At 40.8% G+C, this 18,844-nt stretch overlaps 1 protein-coding gene across 4 annotated transcripts in view; it reads right to left on the bottom strand.

Moving 5' to 3' along the window:
- Positions 1-18,585, bottom strand: part of LOC133548919 (gamma-aminobutyric acid receptor subunit rho-2-like) — a 39,383-nt gene extending 20,798 nt beyond the window's left edge. For 2 of the 4 annotated variants that reach the window (XR_009806000.1, XM_061893872.1), the window contains exons 1-3: positions 18,324-18,585; positions 14,854-14,960; positions 3,381-3,448 (exon numbers count right to left, since the gene is read on the bottom strand). Coding sequence is in view for 3 of the 4 variants with exons in the window: in XM_061893872.1 (XP_061749856.1) it covers positions 3,381-3,448; positions 14,854-14,960; positions 18,324-18,511 (363 nt within the window). In the remaining variant the exon portion in view is untranslated. The remainder of the gene's footprint in view (positions 1-3,380; positions 3,449-14,853; positions 14,961-18,323) is intronic. The other 2 variants (XM_061893871.1, XM_061893870.1) reach the window with 1 other exon arrangement.
- Between the last annotated feature and the right edge of the window lie 259 nt (positions 18,586-18,844).

Below are 18,844 nucleotides of genomic sequence, written 5' to 3'. Positions count from 1 at the left end.
CTATCTGATTATGACTAATTAAAACTGATGTAACAAACTCTCTATTGTCCCTGTTTAAGATTCGGACTTTTCGACCACAGTTGTATTAAAGCAGGGGTGTCACACTCATTTTAGCTCAGGGGCCGCAAGGAGGAAAATGTGTGCACACGCGTGTCAGACTATTAAAGTCATGGCATTAAAACTAAAAACTAAAGACAATTTCAGATTGTTTTCTTTGTCTTACTTTGGCAAAAAAAAAAAAAACACACTGAAAAATTACAATTGAATTTAGAAAAAACTAGCGGCAGCGGTAAAGTTTAGATCCATGAAGAAAAGAAGAAAGTGAATGATTGTTTATAAGTGAATCCATTTACATACGCATAAAAATGTATTTTCTTTTGTATACTTTCTTTAATGAATGAAGTGACGTTTATGACAACCTTCTTCCAAAACACAATATAGCATGTGAGACATAACAGGATAATGCATACATTTATCATTTGTTTTCAAAACGCTTACAAAAAAGTGGGACCCCTAATATTTTTATGACCCAATTTGGAAAATTTCTAGCGCAAACACTGATGGAATATTGGTGCAGCAGGCGGCTGTGGCCTGCGGGCCGCTTCTAATACTAATCAAAAACAGACCTTGACACCTAAGTATTCAAGTCATTGCAGGTTGTTGTATTGCTACGTGTACTGTGGAATTGACAAACCTATTTTGGTTCTTGAACAGGCTAGTAAATAGAAAAGTTTGTATACTCAAGCAAGTTTTTCCACAAGAAAAAAATGTAAACATGAATAATGGGTTGGACCCTGGATTTAAGTCCATATTTTAGTGAAGGTTTGGACGCATGTTTTTTTTTTTCATCACTTCCCTCTCTACGGGAAAAAAATGCAAGCAAAAAGGCTCTGATTTGCTACTGGGGCTTTTGATCATTTTGAGGCTTTTTTGACCACTGATTGTGATCACAAGCACTGAAGAGTCAGCTGGCATCTTTCAACTTCTCTTGGTCCGGTGAGAGACACATATTGGAATATCTGTTAGCCTCAAGCTAACAGCCTCCCGCAATTCAGAGCAGTTGCCTAGTAACCAGAAGCTACACTGAGATTGTACGGCGAGAGTTTGAAGCTGTTTTAAAGTGTTTCTGACTAATCAAGACTGATTTCAATTGATGGGTGGACGCCTCCAGTTGATATCTGAACAGTGCAAGGTACGGATTTGTTGAAATAGACATGTTAAAAGTGACGCAAGTCGATAAAGTGGCAACTGCCGTCAGCGAGCTGCTCCGATGTCAAAAGCTACAAAAACCTCAAATCCCAAAACCTTAGGTGTCATGTGGATTACATGAGTCTCAGGATACAGGACACGGAGGAAAACAAGACTTGTTGTTACAAAGAAACAGCTGAATTGAGAGAAGACAGCACACCAGGAAGAGCAAGGTTAGAACACAGAGAGGCCTGGAAAGCGCGAGATCAGAGCGCAAAATCGATCTGAGAAGTCTGCGGGAAAATACAGAAAGTCTGTAAAGGCGAAAAGACAAGGCAAGGCAACTTCATTTGTTTAGCACTTTTCATACACAAGGCAGACTCAAAGTGCTTCACAGACAACAAAGTGAAATAAAAGAAAATAAAAGCCAAATTAAAATGCAGACAATAAAAATAAAAACAGTGCGGACGTTAAAAGATAAAAGATTTAGCTGAAAGCTAAGGTGAACGAACATAAAAGTTTTCAGTCTAGTTTTAAAAGTAGTCAGAGTTGGGGAAAGTCTGACATCTTCAAGAAGTTTATTCCAGCTATTTGTTGCGTAGTGACTGAATGATGCTCTCCTTTGGTTTGAGTTGACTCTGGGAACCGCTAACAGACTGGTCTCAGAAGGTCTTTGTGATCTAGAGGGCTTATATCAGTGATGTACTTGGGCCCTAGACAATGTAGTCATTTATATGTGAGCAGGAGGATTTGGAAATCAATTCTCTGATGTACAGGAAGCCAATGTCAGGATTTAAGAATTGGTGTAATGTGCTCACTTTTTTTGGTCTTTGTTGGAACTCTAGCAGCAGGGTTCTGAACAAGCTGTAGCTGCCTGGGAAGACCTGCAAGGAGACCATTATAATAGTCTAACCTACTGGTAATAAAGGCATGTACAAGCTTTTCTAAGTCTTCAGCTGACATGAGCCCTCTAAGTCTTGTTACATTGTTGAGGTGATAGTAGGCCGATTTTGTTACTGGTTTGATGTGACTGTCGAAATAAAAATCAGAATCTAAAATAACCCCAAGATTTCTGGCTTTATTTGAGGTTTTCAGGGACAGTGATTGAAGGTGTTGGATGACTTTAAACCTTTCTTTTTTAGCACCAAAAACAATTATCTCAGTTTTATCTTCATTTAGTTGTAGGAAATGTTGGCACATCCAGTGTTTGACTTGCTCGATGCACTGGCACAGAAGATATATGGGGCGATAGTCATTTGGTGATAGTGCTACATAGATTTGGGTGTCATCATCATAGCAATGACAGTCAATGTTATTATTTTGCATGATTTGTCCTAGTGGGAGCATATAGATGTGAAATAAAGTCGGCCCCAAGATTGAACCTTGGGGACTCCACCCGTTACGTTGGTTGGTTCTGATACAAAGTCACCAATGGAAACCAAATAGTTCCTATATTGTAGATATGACTTGAACCAGCTGAAAACTGTGCCTGAGATCCCCACCCACTTTTCCAACCTGTCCAAAAGTATTGAGTGGTCGACAGTCTCAAATGCAGCATTGAGGTCCAATAGCATTGATACTGAAGTCTGTGTTTAGACGGATGTCATTTATAACTTTAAGAAGGGCTATAAATGAGAAAGAAGGGATATAAATGACAAAAAGGGAAATTCAGGATCTCAAGGAGATGGTGGTGAATCTCTTAAAAGAGCAAACACAAGTGTGTCAAGAGCCAAACAGAAATGCATTAGGAGGGGAAGATTTGACGAGAGGAAAATATTATAGTGAAACAAGACCACATCCTTCCGAGGAATTTCATAGATGAAATGGATCAGGGCTTACGAATTAATGATATCGTCTTGACCGGACACGGAATCAAACCAAGACCCTACAAGGAAGTTGTGGATATTAAAGGAGAACCAGATGAAACAGCAAGTGGTCAACTTTCTCTCTCAATCAAAGAATATTGAAATGGACATTAATAACATGCATCTCACTGAATTGGAAGAAACACCCCCACCACTCAGGTCATTGTGGTGAAAGTTGCTAACAGGTAATCTAACATGGTACTGCTGAAACAAGGAAAGTTGTGTGGTGAAAGTTGCTAACAGGTAATCTAACATGGCACTGCTGAAACAAGGAAAGACGTTGAAAAGTACAAGTTTCTGACGGTTAAAGATGAGACGTTTGCTTACCATATCAACTTCAGAGATGCTGTCCAAGCTCTCCACCTGAACATCAACACCCACTGGAATGGCAGGACCTTGGAAAAAGACACATTCAATGACTTCTAGGAAGAGTACTTTATGCTGTTCAGCAAAATGTCATCTGTATGCTACCTTTAAAGATAGCTGTTGTCAGATACTTTACATAATGGATTAAATCACAAAGTATTAACATTTTTAATTGTTAAGCAAGAGTGATTTACCATGAATTGATGAAGGTGGACCCCGACTTAAACAAGTTGAAAAACTTATTGGGGTGTTAGCATTTAGTGGTCAATTGTACAAAATATGTACTGTACTGTGTAATCTACTAATAAAAGTATCAATCAATCAATCAATTTTTCAGATGAGTGAATGTTTAGAATGTCCAAGATAAGTTGAGCAGGAATCTTGAATGCTAACATGTAAGCTTGTGACTATTATGAAACTGTTTGAAGAAGAAACATAAGACACATTTGAACACATTCCTGGAATCGATAGCACTCATAAACGGTACCAATTATTGGTACTTTTGTGTTTGTTCATGTGGTCATTTGTTTAATAATATGTTTTGTTGACCATTTTACAGTGGGCTGGTAATTTGTGATATATTGTTGTCTTAAACTGCTGAGTCTCATTTGCTAGTATGTGTTCATTTCAGTTTGGCCTAAAGTGTGCCGCTGTAGTCAGGAAGTAGTCTTTGTTATTCATCTGCCATTCTTGTCTTTTGAGTCCTACAAAGTGTTTGTACTTAAGTATTGTACTTATCCACACATATGAGTATTCCCTATATGTTGAGGAGCGTAAGTAACTGTTGTGTTGAGAATCTCCCCTTATCAGCTGCCATCATCGTAATGTTTCCATCCTTGCCCCGTGATCTTACTGCCTTCCTCTCCTCCTCTTTCTTTGTAAGCTACACATATTTGTTTGAGTTAAACAACATTGTTTGTTCACTATTCATCTTTGTTTATGAGCTGTACATATTTGTTTCTGAGTTATAAAGTACATTTATATTTAAGAGCTATATATCTTTATTTATGAGCTGTATAGTGTTGTTTATTAGCCAGCAAGCTAAGCAGGTTTTGTTTTTTTTATCAACAAAGACACAAATTAAAACTACAGAAGACATAAGTCAATATTTTTGTGTATACATTAAAGTAAAAATCTGCTTTATGATTGTCATACAAAGTAAATAAAGAAACATAAATATTGAAGAGATATTTTAGTAAAAGAGAAGAGGAATAAATGGTATGTCCATATGCAACAAATTACACCTCGGTGACAAGTAATTAATCCATAAAAATAATTCACTTGGTAGTGGAAAGTTAATTTTTATTGAGTGCATGCTAAATATTTAATTTATTTGGTAGTTTGAAGTAGTATACAATAATTGTAGATTCTAAAGGAGCAGCCAATGTTAGAGTAAGGCTGTCAAACTCATTTTAGCTCAGGGGCCGCATGGAGAAAAAGGTGTGCACGCGAGGGCCACACTACCAAAATTATGGCATTAAATTAAAAAAATAATCTTTGTCTTACTCTGGCCAAAAATAAAACAAATACACTCTGAAAATATCACAATAAAAATATAGAAAAAAAACTAGCGGCAGCGGTAAAGTTTAGATCCATGAAGGAAAGAAGAAAGTGAATGAATGTTTATAAGTGAATACATTTACATATGCATAAACATGTCTTTTCTTTTGTATTATTTTTTTAAGTGAATTAAATAACGTTTATGACAAGCTTTTTCCAAAACACAATCTAGAATGTGAGATATGACAGGATAATGCATACATTTATCATTTGTTTTCAAAACGCTTACAAAAAAGTGGGACCCCAAAAATGTACTGTGGGGCCCCATTTTTATGACTTGATGGGGCCCCTGGAATCCCAAATTTGAAAATTCCTAGCGCCAACACTGATGGTTCGGCTGTGTAATACAAATCAAATATCATCCAGAGATCCCTAGATAATTCATTCTGACTTTGACACATAGGTGTTAGAGCAGGGGTGTCAAACGTCTGGCCCCTGGGCCAAAGCAGGCCCGCCAACAGGTTTTATTTTTTTTACAGGTTGCATTTTTTTGAATGAAAGAAACTGCTGTTCTAAATGTGTCCACTGGGTGTCACAATAGCAATTCTGTTAGGACTAAACAAGAGGTAGAAAGTAAAGCGTGGCTGCAGCTCCTCTCCCTCCACCCAGATGAAAGTTAAAACCTGCCGTTTTATGTCTTCTGCTTCGAAACACTTTGTTATTTGGCACCCTTACTCCTTCATAATGTCTCTGACAAAAACGAGAAAACTTAACCCTTTGGAATAGTTTTTACCTCTGTTTTTTACGGTTTGTTGAGTTAGCACCGGATTGATACGTGGAGATGACAAAGGAGGTGTTTGATACCTCGAAAAGTTTACATGTCGGGTTTTTTGTTCAATCCCAGAAAGACTGTGACTCAAAGTTTAATCCTGGTTTTGTAGTTACACTGAGACAAAGTCTATCAATCAATGTTTACTTATATAGCCCTAAATCACCAGTGTCTCAAAGGGCTGCACAAGCCACACCGACATCCTCGGTTCAAATCCCAGATCATGGCAAGGAAAAACTCAACCCAGTGGGATGCCAATGAGAAACCTTGGAGAGGACCGCAGATGTCCCCCCCGCCCCGGGAATAGATTTTCCTCCGTGCTAAAATGAGATTGACAGAGGATCATCATCAGTACAAAAACCAAAGCAGATTTCATGAATGAAAAGGTGTGTACATGTTAAACTGTCACCCTACACCTAAATGTATCCTACATACTACAACAGTTGCATATGTGTATTTCATGAAAAATATCCATAAGTGACATAAGGTCAGGTGAACACACCACTTCTGTTGCGTTCACAGGTGAGATCACCACTTTCCCTTGCCTGGAGATGGACTTAAAAGAACTTTTGGAAAGCTTCCTGTTTGTCTCACTTGTTCCTCAGTGGTGTTAAAGTGTGCTTGGCAGAGTAACAGCTGTGTGAGGGTGGAACAGATTGGTGCCAGTGCAAATCTAAACGGTAAGCAGTAAGGACGACTGCCAGCTTAATCTGTCAGCAGTGCTGGGCGAAATTCCATACAACTGCACGTTACGTACACTATCAATGCACCATCAATTCCATACAACTGCACCTTACGTACACTATCAATGCACCATCAATTCAATGCACCATCAATTCCATACAACTGCACGTTACGTACACTATCAATGCACCATCAATTCCATACAACTGCACGTTACGTACACTATCAATGCACCATCAATTCAATGCACCATCAATTCCATACAACTGCACCTTACGTACACTATCAATGCACCATCAATTCCATACAACTGCACGTTACGTACACTATCAATGCACCATCAATTCAATGCACCATCAATTCCATACAACTGCACGTTACGTACACTATCAATGCACCATCAATTCCATACAACTGCACCTTACGTACACTATCAATGCACCATCAATTCAATGCACCATCAATTCCATACAACTGCACGTTACGTACACTATCAATGCACCATCAATTCCATACAACTGCACGTTACGTACACTATCAATGCACCATCAATTCAATGCACCATCAATTCCATACAACTGCACCTTACGTACACTATCAATGCACCATCAATTCAATGCACCATCAATTCCATACAACTGCACCTTACGTACACTATCAATGCACCATCAATTCAATGCACCATCAATTCCATACAACTGCACCTTACGTACACTATCAATGCACCATCAATTCAATGCACCATCAATTCCATACAACTGCACCTTACGTACACTATCAATGCACCATCAATTCAATGCACCATCAATTCCATACAACTGCACGTTACGTACACTATCAATGCACCATCAATTCCATACAACTGCACCTTACGTACACTATCAATGCACCATCAATTCAATGCACCATCAATTCCATACAACTGCACGTTACGTACACTATCAATGCACCATCAATTCCATACAACTGCACCTTACGTACACTATCAATGCACCATCAATTCAATGCACCATCAATTCCATACAACTGCACCTTACGTACACTATCAATGCACCATCAATTCAATGCACCATCAATTCCATACAACTGCACGTTACGTACACTATCAATGCACCATCAATTCCATACAACTGCACCTTACGTACACTATCAATGAACCATCAATTCAATGCACCATCAATTCCATACAACTGCACGTTACGTACACTATCAATGCACCATCAATTCAATGCACCATCAATTCCATACAACTGCACGTTACGTACACTATCAATGCACCATCAATTCAATGCACCATCAATTCCATACAACTGCACGTTACGTACACTATCAATGCACCATCAATTCAATGCACCATCAATTCAATATAACTACACGCTACATACACTGTCAATTTTGTTATGGATTAATAATCGCATTAACATTATTTACAATCACCAAACATTGAGTTAGGATAGCTCAACGTTTGGCTTAAATAATTCAACCCAACAGTTTGGTTGGGAATAATCCAACATTAAGTTCCTCGGCGGCTGGAGCTGCGTGCGCCCCTGCTGACAGCGCGCTCAGACACGCCCTCGCCCGTGCTGAGCGCAGAACGCCCACGCAGCAACGAGCCTGCACTCAATCAAGAATCAACACACCTGGACTTGACGAAGGGGAGCAGAATAAAGACCAGCAGACCCGAGGAACCTTTGCCAGAACGTCGCTAACCTTCCAGTAAGCATCAAGTCTGGCATTGCCTGTTTTCCCAGTGATTTCCCCGCCTTGGTTTGGCTCTATCTCTCCGTGTTTTCCCCTGGTTCATGTCCTTTTGTATTTCCTCAGGGACTCCCCTGTCCTCTGTGATTGTGCCTTCTGGCTCAACTCCCATCCGGATTCCTGACTGCTCTCCTTGATCCACGACCTCCCTGCTCGGACCCAGACCACGTTGGCCTGCTCTTGCCCATGACCACCTGCCTGTCCACGACCTGCCTCTTGGCCTTGCCCTCTTGGATAACGACAAAAGACACAACCAACATTCACAGACAACAACCCTTGGTAACATTTACATATTTAATACTACACATAGTCAACACTCATTCACTTTGAGTAGCATACACACGCCACGTATTCATCAAAGGTTTTCAATAAACCTTGTAAACCGCAGTCCTGCCCTGGTTGTCGCCTCCTTCCCTTCTCTGGTACAAAACATTTTTGGTTAAATAACGCAAAAGTCGGGTTTAAATAAATGTACCCAAAAAGGTGGATTTAAAATACCTCAAATAAGCGTTTTGTCTTTTTCTGAACCAGTAATTGGGTTAAAATTGGGATATTTTTTAACCCAACATTTTTTTGTGTGCAGGTAAGGTATGACTAGGGATAACTACCGTTCACATTTAAAATGACACGGTACCTTGGAATCCATACCGGTACTCAACAATACCAATTTTTGGTATTGTTGTAAATAATGAGGTGGTGACTTGTCCAGGGTGTACCCCGCCTTCTGCCCGATTGTCGCTGAGATAGGCCCCAGCGCCCCCCGCGACCCCAAAAGGGAATAAGCGGTAGAAAATGGATGGATGTAATTAATGTAAAAAATTCAATGTATATATACTTGAGTGAAGACTGTATTATGCTGATAGTATATATTTGTACCATGAATTGATGAAGGTGGACCCCGACTTAAACAAGTTGAAAAACTTATTGGGGTGTTACCATTTAGTGGTCAATTGTACGGAATATGTACTGTACTGTGCAAACTACTAATAAAAGTTTCAATCAACCAATCAATCAATCCAACCATCCATTTTCTTCTGCTTATCCGAGGTCAGGTTGCGGGGGCAGCAGCCTAAGCAGGGAAGCCCAGACATCCCTCTCCCCATCCACTTCGTCCAGCTCCTCCTGGGGGATCCCGAGGCGTTCCCAGGCCAGCCGGGAGACATAGTCTACCCAACGTGTCCTGGGTCTTCCCCGTGGCCTCCTACCGGTCGGACGTGCCCTAAACACCTCCCGAGGTAGGCATCTGGATGGCATTCTGACCAGATGCCCGAACCACCTCATCTGGCTCCTCTTGATGTGGAGGAGCAGCGGCTTTACTTTGAGTTCCTCCCGGATGGCAGAGCTTCTCACCCTATCTCTAAGGGAGAGCCCCGCCACCAGATGGAGGAAACTCATTTTGGCTGCTTGTACCCGTGATCTTATCCTTTCGGTCATGACCCAAAGCTCACGACCATAGGTGTGATGGGAACGTAGATCGCTCGGTAAATTGAGAGCTTTGCTTTCCGGATCAGTTCCTTCTTAATTACAACGGATCAATACAGTGTCCACATTACTGAAGACGCCGCACCGATTGCCTGACGATCTCACGATCCACTCTTCCCTCACTCGTAAACAAGACTCTGAGGTACTTGAACTCCTCCACTTGGGGCAAAATCTTATGGTACTCCACACTTTTCCGGGCGAGAACCATGGACTGGGACTTAGAGGGTCAGATTCCCATCCCAGTCGCTTCCCACCGGGCTCCTCCTGAATCCGAGGTTCGAGTATCCGGCTAGCCTCCATTCCAGTACACCTGAATAAACTTTACCGGGAAGGCTGAAGAGTGTGATCCCACGATAGTAGGAACACAGGGCCTTTTTAACTACCTCAGCAACCTCATCCCCACCACAGATTCCCCAAGCACTGCTTCCTCATAAGAAGACGTGTAAGTAGAGAGGTCTTCGAAGTATTTACTCCACCTATCCACAGCATCTGCAGTCGAGGTCAGCAGCACACCCTCATCACCATACACGGTGTGGACAGTGCACTGCTTACCCCTCCTGAGGCGGTGGATAGTGGTCCAGATTCGCTTCGAAGCCATCCAGATGTCGTTCAATGGCTTCCCAGAACTTCTCCCATGTCCGAGTTTTTGCCTTCACGACCGCTAAAGCCGCACACTGCTTGGTCTGTCGGTACCTGTGCGCTACCTCCGCAGTCCCATGAGCCAAAAGGACCCGATAGGATGTTTTTTTCAGCTTGACGGCACCGTTGGATTTTACATGAATTGGACCGGCGGGTAAAACAGTACCGGATTCGGTTCTTATCCATAAGTATGACTGAGGCACAGTTCTACAGTAATAATGTCAGTTGATTGTCCAAAGTACTAGCAGTCAGGGCCTACTCGTACTATTAGCTAATATGTAGTTTTCTTTCAAATTGTGATGAAAAAAGCTTTCAAACTAGATAACAATCTTAATTGTGTTGTGCCTCCAAGGCCGTATGAACCAATCCTAGCGCTGACCTTCTGACCTATGCTAAATCTGCGGCATTGCTAAGCCATCACATTTTCTGAAAAGCACATGACAACTTGAGAATGGTAAACAGGATAGCACTCAAATGATCGTACGATGGGCTTTCCCTCGCTATCTTCCTGCACTGCGGATTAAGAACAAGCTTTATGTGTTATTTGGATTAAGAGCAATAATACTTCCCACATGTCAGCCACACTCAACCTACTCTATGCATGCATCTTTTAAAGTACTGTATGTACTCTCATGGAGCCATGTAGTACTGACCACTACTTCAAAGTAACACATCATATGGACATACAGTGCACACGCTGATCTCACAATGCTAACAATGCTGACAAAGCAACAAGCTTCTCCCTAAAACAGGCGTGTCCAAAACACATTTTGAGACCTTTAGTTTCCTAAAACGTGCTATTGACCAGGGGCCCCAAAAAGTTTTGATTTGGGCTAGGTTATCTATTTGTGTATACAATATAATATATATATATATATATATATATAGGAGAGTGGCCGTGCGCAACCCGAGGGTCACTGGTTCAAATCCCACCTAGAACCAACCTCGTCACGTCCGTTGTGTCCTGAGCAAGACACTTCACCCTTGCTCGTGATGGGTGCTGGTTGGCGCCTTGCATGGCAGCTCCCTCCATCAGTGTGTGAATGTGTGTGTGAATGGGTAAATGTGGAAGTAGTGTCAAAGCGCTTTGAGTACCTTGAAGGTAGAAAAGCACTATACAAGTACAACCCATTTATTTATTTATTTATATATATATATATATATATATATATATATATATATATATATATATATATATATATGTATATATATGCATATATATATACACATTGTGTGTGTGTGTGTGTGTGTATTGTGAGAATTAGATACGTTTAAGTGTTTTTTAATCCATAGTCATTTTTAAAGCAGCTAGTATTTTCCTATGTAGTGTGTCTTCTCGTAATCTCTGTGTTATTTATCTTATGTCCACTAGTAAACTTTGTGTTTCACCTTGAAGGCACTGTACTGTCCGTGTCCGGGTATAACATACTCCCTTCCTGTGGAGAAGGCCATTTGTTTTGAAACAACAGCTATGTTTCAAAACGTTTGATTTTAGACCGCTTCTTGACACGGCTATTATCGCATTGTGAGGGTTGGTCTCCTAGAGCTTTAGTAAAACTTGGTCAAGTACTATTCTGTCTCAGTGGTCCTTCTTACTCAACATATATGTCATCCAAAAGAACTTGGGAGCGACCATTGTGTTATATTACCTGAGAGGAAGACTGGTCACTCCATATGTATGTGTGTATGTATATATATATATATATTAGGGATGCACCGAAATGAAAATTTGTGGCCGAAGCCGAATAAAATTTAAACGCTTGGCCGAAGGCCGAATACCGAATAATGAATGCAGTTTTTCACAATTTTTTTAATATTGCATAAATAGCCTAGAATAAATATTTAGACATGTTTTTCAAATAAAGTAATTTTTTATTGAATATTGACATTTTTTTAATATTCCAGCAGTCTTTGCTTTTCAAAAAAAGCACAGTTTTTCATTTATATTAGGCCTTCAAAGAAAACATGCATTCCAAAAACAAATAAAGTGCATTAAAGTGGATAAACCCACAACAAATGAATTCTTGTCCTTTTGGCAAAAGTCTGCTTAGCCACAGTAGATATGCTAATAATGTAAACAGAAGGCTCAAGTAAATCTCAATAAGTGTGTGCTTGTAACCTCATACACTTATACAGGTAGCCTACACAACAGGCTAATAATGTAAACAGAAGGCTCAAGTAAATCTCAATAAGTGTGTGCTTGTAACCTCATACACTTATACAGGTAGCCTACACAACAGGCTAATAATGTAAACAGAGAACCCACTAAATCTCAATAAGTGTGTGCTTGTAACCTCATACACTTATACAGGTAGCCTACACAACATTGTAACCTCATACACTTATACAGGTACACAACATTGTAACCTCATACACTTATACAGGTACACAACATATCCCAACGTCACTGCACGTTGGTTGATTGCGTCACCGCGCCAAAAAATTGCGTCACACGCCACTATTCGGCCTTGTTTTTAACTCATTCCACCGAAGGCCGAATGTCGCTTTTTTTTGCCATATTCGGCCGAATATATTCGGTTACCGATTAATCGGTGCATCCCTAATATATATATATATATACATATACATGGGGCTTCATGGTGGCAGAGGGGTTAGTGCTTCTGCCTCACAATACGAAGGTCGCCAATCAGTGGGTTCAATCCCAGGCTCGGGATCTTTCTGTGTGGAGTTTGCATGTTCTCCCCGTGAATGCGTGGGTTCCCTCCGGGTACTCCAGCTTCCTCCCACTTCCAAAGACATGCACCTGGGGATAGGTTGATTGGCAACACTAAATGGTCCCTAGTGTGTGAATGTGAGTGTGAATGTTGTCTGTCTATCTGTGTTGGCTCTGTGATGAATTGGCGACTTGTCCAGGGTGTACCCCGCCTTCCGCCCGATTGTAGCTGAGATAGGCGCCAGCACCCCCCGCGACCCCAAAAGGGAATAAGCAGTAAAGAATGGATGGATGGATGGATATATATATATATATATATATATATATATATATACATAATAGTCTGAGAGTCCAGTCCATTGGGGATCTAACATAATAGTGAGAGTCCAGTCCATAGTGGATCTAACATAATAGTGTGAGAGTCCAGTCCATTGGGGATCTAACATAATAGTGAGAGTCCAGTCCATAGTGGATCCAACATAATAGTGAGAGTCCAGTCCATAGTGGATCTAACATAATAGTGAGAGTCCAGTCCATAGTGGATCTAACATAATAGTGTGAGAGTCCAGTCCATAGTGGATCTAACATAATAGTGTGAGAGTCCAGTCCATAGTGGATCTAACATATTAGTGAGAGTCCAATCCATAGTGGATCTAACATAATAGTGTGAGAGTCCAGTCCATAGTGGATCTAACATAATAGTGTGAGAGTCCAGTCCATAGTGGATCTAACATAATAGTGTGAGAGTCCAGTCCATAGTGGATCTAACATAATAGTGTGATAGTCCAGTCCATAGTGGATCTAACATAATAGTGAGAGTCCAGTCCTTAGTGGATCTAACATAATAGTGAGAGTCCAATCCATAGTGGATCTAACATAATAGTGTGAGAGTCCAGTCCATAGTGGATTTAACATAATAGTGAGAGTCCAGTCCATAGTGGATCTAACATAATAGTGTGAGAGTCTAGTCCATAGTGGATCTAACATAATAGTGTGAGAGTCCAGTCCATAGTGGATCTAACATAATAGTGTGAGAGTCCAGTCCATAGTGGATCTAACATAATAGTGTGAGAGTCCAGTCCATAGTGGATCTAACATAATAGTGTGAGAGTCCAGTCCATAGTGGATCTAACATAATAGTGTGAGAGTCCAGTCCATAGTGGATCTAACATAATAGTGAGAGAGTCCAGTCCATAGTAGATCTAACATAATAGAGAGAGTCCAGTCCATAGTGGATCTAACATAATAGTGTGAGAGTCTAGTCCATAGTGGATCTAACATAATAGTGTGAGAGTCCAGTCCATAGTGGATCTAACATAATAGTGTGAGAGTCCAGTCCATAGTGGATCTAACATAATAGTGAGAGTCCAGTCCATAGTGGATCTAACATATTAGTGGGAGTCCAGTCCATAGTGGATCTAACATAATAGTGAGAGTCCAGTCCATAGTGGATCTAACATAATAGTGAGAGTCCAGTCCATAGTGGATCTAACATAATAGTGTGAGAGTCCAGTCCATAGTGGATCTAACATATTAGTGGGAGAGTCCAGTCCATAGTGGATCTAACATAATAGTGAGAGTCCAGTCCATAGTGGATCTAACATAATAGTGTGAGAGTCCAGTCCATAGTGGATCTAACATAATAGTGAGAGTCCAGTCCATAGTGGATCTAACATAACAGTGAGAGTCCAGTCCATAGTGGATCTAACATAATAGTGAGAGTCCAGTCCATAGTGGATCTAACATAATAGTGTGAGAGTCCAGTCCATAGTGGATCTAACATAATAGTGTGAGAGTCCAGTCCATAGTGGATCAAACATAATATTTTAATACTACTACTACTACAAATGGTAAAATGGTAGAAATACCTCCAAATGCTGGCCTCATGGTGAAGTCGTGGTCATCTACTTTGATCAGATGTTCTGTCTTCACTTTGCGGGACTTGGTCACATCTGGAGGCTTCTTTGACAAGGAGCTAAATGAAGAGAATATTCAAACAAATATTACATTGTTCTGTGTACATTTCATCCCCCGCTGATTGTGTAAATGTACTTTGATTACCACGAATTGATGAAGGTGGACCCCGACTTAAACAAATTGAAAAACTTATTGGGGTTTTTACCATTTAGTGGTCAATTGTACGGAATATGTACAGTACTGTGCAATCTACTAATAAAAGTTTCAATCAATCAATCAATCAATCAATCTTTACACAGAGGGTTACAAAAAAATTATTTCATTATTTTTTTAACTTAGATTCAATTAGGGAGGGTTGAGTCTTGTTTGTTCTCCTACAGAAACTATATTAAAACAAAAAAGATATGTCTTTCTTCGTCTTTTTCCATTAGCACACATCTCTGAAAGAGGTCCAGGAGGCCACTCGGGCGATGTCAAAGGTCGCTGACCCCCGAGATAGCCAATGGTGTTTTTGAAAATGTAACTGAGAAAGTTGCAACCAGTCCCTTTAAAGTCCTACTGAAAGCCACTACTAGCGACCACGCAGTCTGATAGTTTATATATCAATGATGAAATATTAACATTGCAACACATGACAATTAGTTTACTTCATTACAACTTTAAATTTTCCGCAGAGTTTCTTGTTGAAAACGTCGCAAAATGATGACGCCTATGATGACATGTGTTTTTGTGAGGTTTGGAGTTGGAGGGGACATACTAGATCAGCACAGCTAGCGGCTAAAAGTCGTCTCTTTTCATCGTGCAATTACACAGTAATTTGGTCATCTGTCTTGCTGAATCTTTTGCAATTTGTTCATTTAACAATGGAGACGTCAAAGAAGAATGCTGTTGGTGGAAAGCGGTGGATTGCAGCTGTCTTTAGCAACACAGACACAGCCGGTGTTTCTTTGTTTGTTGTGAAGCTGCGGTCAAGCGAACATGTTTCTCTACGTCAACCAGCATGTTTTTGGATGGGAAAATTGTGATATATGTCTTACCGGACATCAGTGGATTATTCCTCCTCCTGCAGCAGCTGTTTAAAAGGCAGCTGTGAGCTTGGCTTCTCTCTGAGACACTGCGTGTTCACCGCAGCCATCCGACCTTGAGGTATGTCTTTACAACCTCACTAAAACACTATTGGAACAATAAGCAGATAAGGGATCTTCCAGAATTATCCTAGTAAGTGTGTCGAGATACATCTGAAACGCTTTTTATCTTATTTTATATACATTTTTTTATTTCTAGTCCTTCACTATCAATATTCTCATTCACGAATCTTTCATCCTTGCTTAAATTAATGGAGAAATTGTTGCTTTCTCGGTCCGAATCGCTCTCGCTGCTGGTGGCCATGATTGTAAACAATGTTCAGATGTGAGGAGCTCCACAACCCGTGACGTCACGCGCACATCGTCTGCTACTTCCGGTACAGGCAAGGCTTTTTTATTAACGACCAAAAGTTGCCAACTTTATCGTGGATGTTCTCTACTAAATCCTTTTAGTTAGAATATGGCAATAAGGGGAAATGATCAAGTATGACACATAGAATGGACCTGCTATCCCCGTTTAAATAAGAACATCTCATTTCAGTAGGCCTTTAAAGACCTACTGAAATGGACCTACTGAAAGCCACTACTAGCCACCACGCATTCTGATAGTTTATATATCAGTGATGAAATATTAACATGACAACACATGCCAATACGGCTTTTTTAGTTTACTAAATAACAATTTTAAATTTCCCGGGAGTTTCGTCTTGAAAACGTTGTGTAATGATGACGTGTACGCAAGACGTCACGCGTTTTTAGGAAATGTGAGCGCTGCACACACACACAGCTAAAAGTCGTCTGCTTTAACGGCATAATTACACAGTATTTTGGACATCTGTGTTGCTGAATCTTTTGCAATTTGTTCAATTAATATTGGAGAAGTCACAGTAGAAAGATGGAGGTGGGAAGCTTTAGCCTTTAGCCACACAAACACACGGTGATTCCTTGTTTAAAATTCCCGAAGCTGAAACATTCCGATGGATCAGAGCGCGGTCAAGCAGACATGGATCCCAACCGAATGTCAACCAGCAGGTTTCGGTGAGAAAATTGTGGTTATAAAGTCAGATCTTACCGGAGAAAAGCTGAGCTTGTGCCGTCCATGAAGCTGCCGTCGACTCCCCTGAGATACTGGCGTCAAGACACCCTTCCGACTATCAGGTACTATTAAACTCACTAAAACACTAGCAACACAATAGAAAGATAATGGATTTCCCAGAATTATCCAACTAAATGTGTTTAAAAACATCGGAATCCGTCCCAATGCAATCGCGTTTTGTTTTTTTAACTCGTTTTTTTTTTTTTTTCCGAGTCCGTCGCTATCAATATCCTCAAACACGAATCTTTCATCCTCGCTCAAATTAATGGGGAAATTGTCGCTTTCTCGGTCCAAATAGCACTTTTTGTTGGAGGCTCCCATTAAAAACAATGTGAATATGTGAGGAGACATCAACATGTGACGTCATCGTCTGCTACTTCCGGTACAGGCGTGAAGTGAATTATATTTATATAGCGCTTTTCTCTAGTGACTCAAAGCGCTTTACATAGTGAAACCCAATATCTAAGTTACATTTAAACCAGCGTGGGTGGCACTGGGAGCAGGTGGGTAAAGTGCCTTGCCCAAGGACAAAACGGCAGTGACTAGATTGGCGGATGCGGGAATCGAACCTGAAACCCTCAAGTTGCTGGCACGGCCACTCTACCAACCGAGCTATGCAAGGCTTTTCTGTTATCACCGACAGTTGCGAACTTTATCGTGGATGTTCTCTACTAAATCCTTTCAGCATAAATATGTTGAAATGATGAAGTATGACACATAGAATGGAGCTGCTATCCCCGTTTGAATAAGAACATCTCATTTCAGTAGGACTTTAAAGATTTAAATCTAATTGTTGCTTTCATTGTTTCATGATTGAATTATTTCAGAATGCGTTTATTGAATTTTATCCCATTTCAGCCACAAGAAGACTAAAAAAAGAGCGGTATAGAGATCCGAGCTGCCTTGAACACATCCCAAAATGACATAGTGGTTGTCACGTGACTGTCACGTGACTAACCCAAATTAGCTAGCTCGAGTCCAAAATCCCCCCCCCCCTTTTTTTTTAACTTAAAGTTAATTTTAAACCCATTTTCACAATCTCCACTCTTCAATGGTGTTGTCAAATATTAAAAGCCAACTGTTCTCCAGTGAGTGAATCGACAAAATATCGATATCAGCTTTTAAAATAGCTCGACGACCACATTGTTCCGCCATAGCAAACATGCTAACGAGACGCCAGGTGTGAATGCTTCCACGTCCAGGTGTGTTGTGCCACACAAACATGTCCCAGGTGACTTACGTGGAATGTTTCTGCGCCTCCACAGCCGAGCTCCACCTCGGCAGCCGCCGTCTTCTGGGCCGACATTGGCCGCTGGCCAGCAGACACAAGAGGAGCAGGAGCAGGCTTAAATGCTGCATTGCCGGGACTAAACATCCACAGGTGAGACACACATCCACAGGTGAGATCCCTGGAAGCTGCCAGCACATGTTTGTCGTCAGAGCCCAGCCTCATGTCTCCTCTCCGCTTCATCAGCCTGCGCGGAGGAGAGAGAATCCTCCTCGTGGTGACGTCACGTCACAGGCGGGATTATTACAGCATCACACACACCACACATGATGTCTACCTTCATGGAAGGCCATCCATTTTCTACCGCTTATTCCCTTTTGGAAGTCATACAACAATAACACAGTTGTTACAACAACATCATAAGAAGAAGAATTGAGGGATCATTACCGAACTGAATTAATTGACTTGATTGATGAATGCAGCTAAAACAAAACAACATTCCTCTCACTACATTTAAGTAGACATCAAATATG

The sequence above is a fragment of the Nerophis ophidion genome, linkage group LG03 (assembly GCF_033978795.1).
Source record: "Nerophis ophidion isolate RoL-2023_Sa linkage group LG03, RoL_Noph_v1.0, whole genome shotgun sequence".
In the NCBI taxonomy this organism is placed as follows: domain Eukaryota; kingdom Metazoa; phylum Chordata; class Actinopteri; order Syngnathiformes; family Syngnathidae; genus Nerophis; species Nerophis ophidion.
Note: the sequence above shows the minus strand (reverse complement) of the source record. Positions and strands in the feature narration are given on the sequence as shown.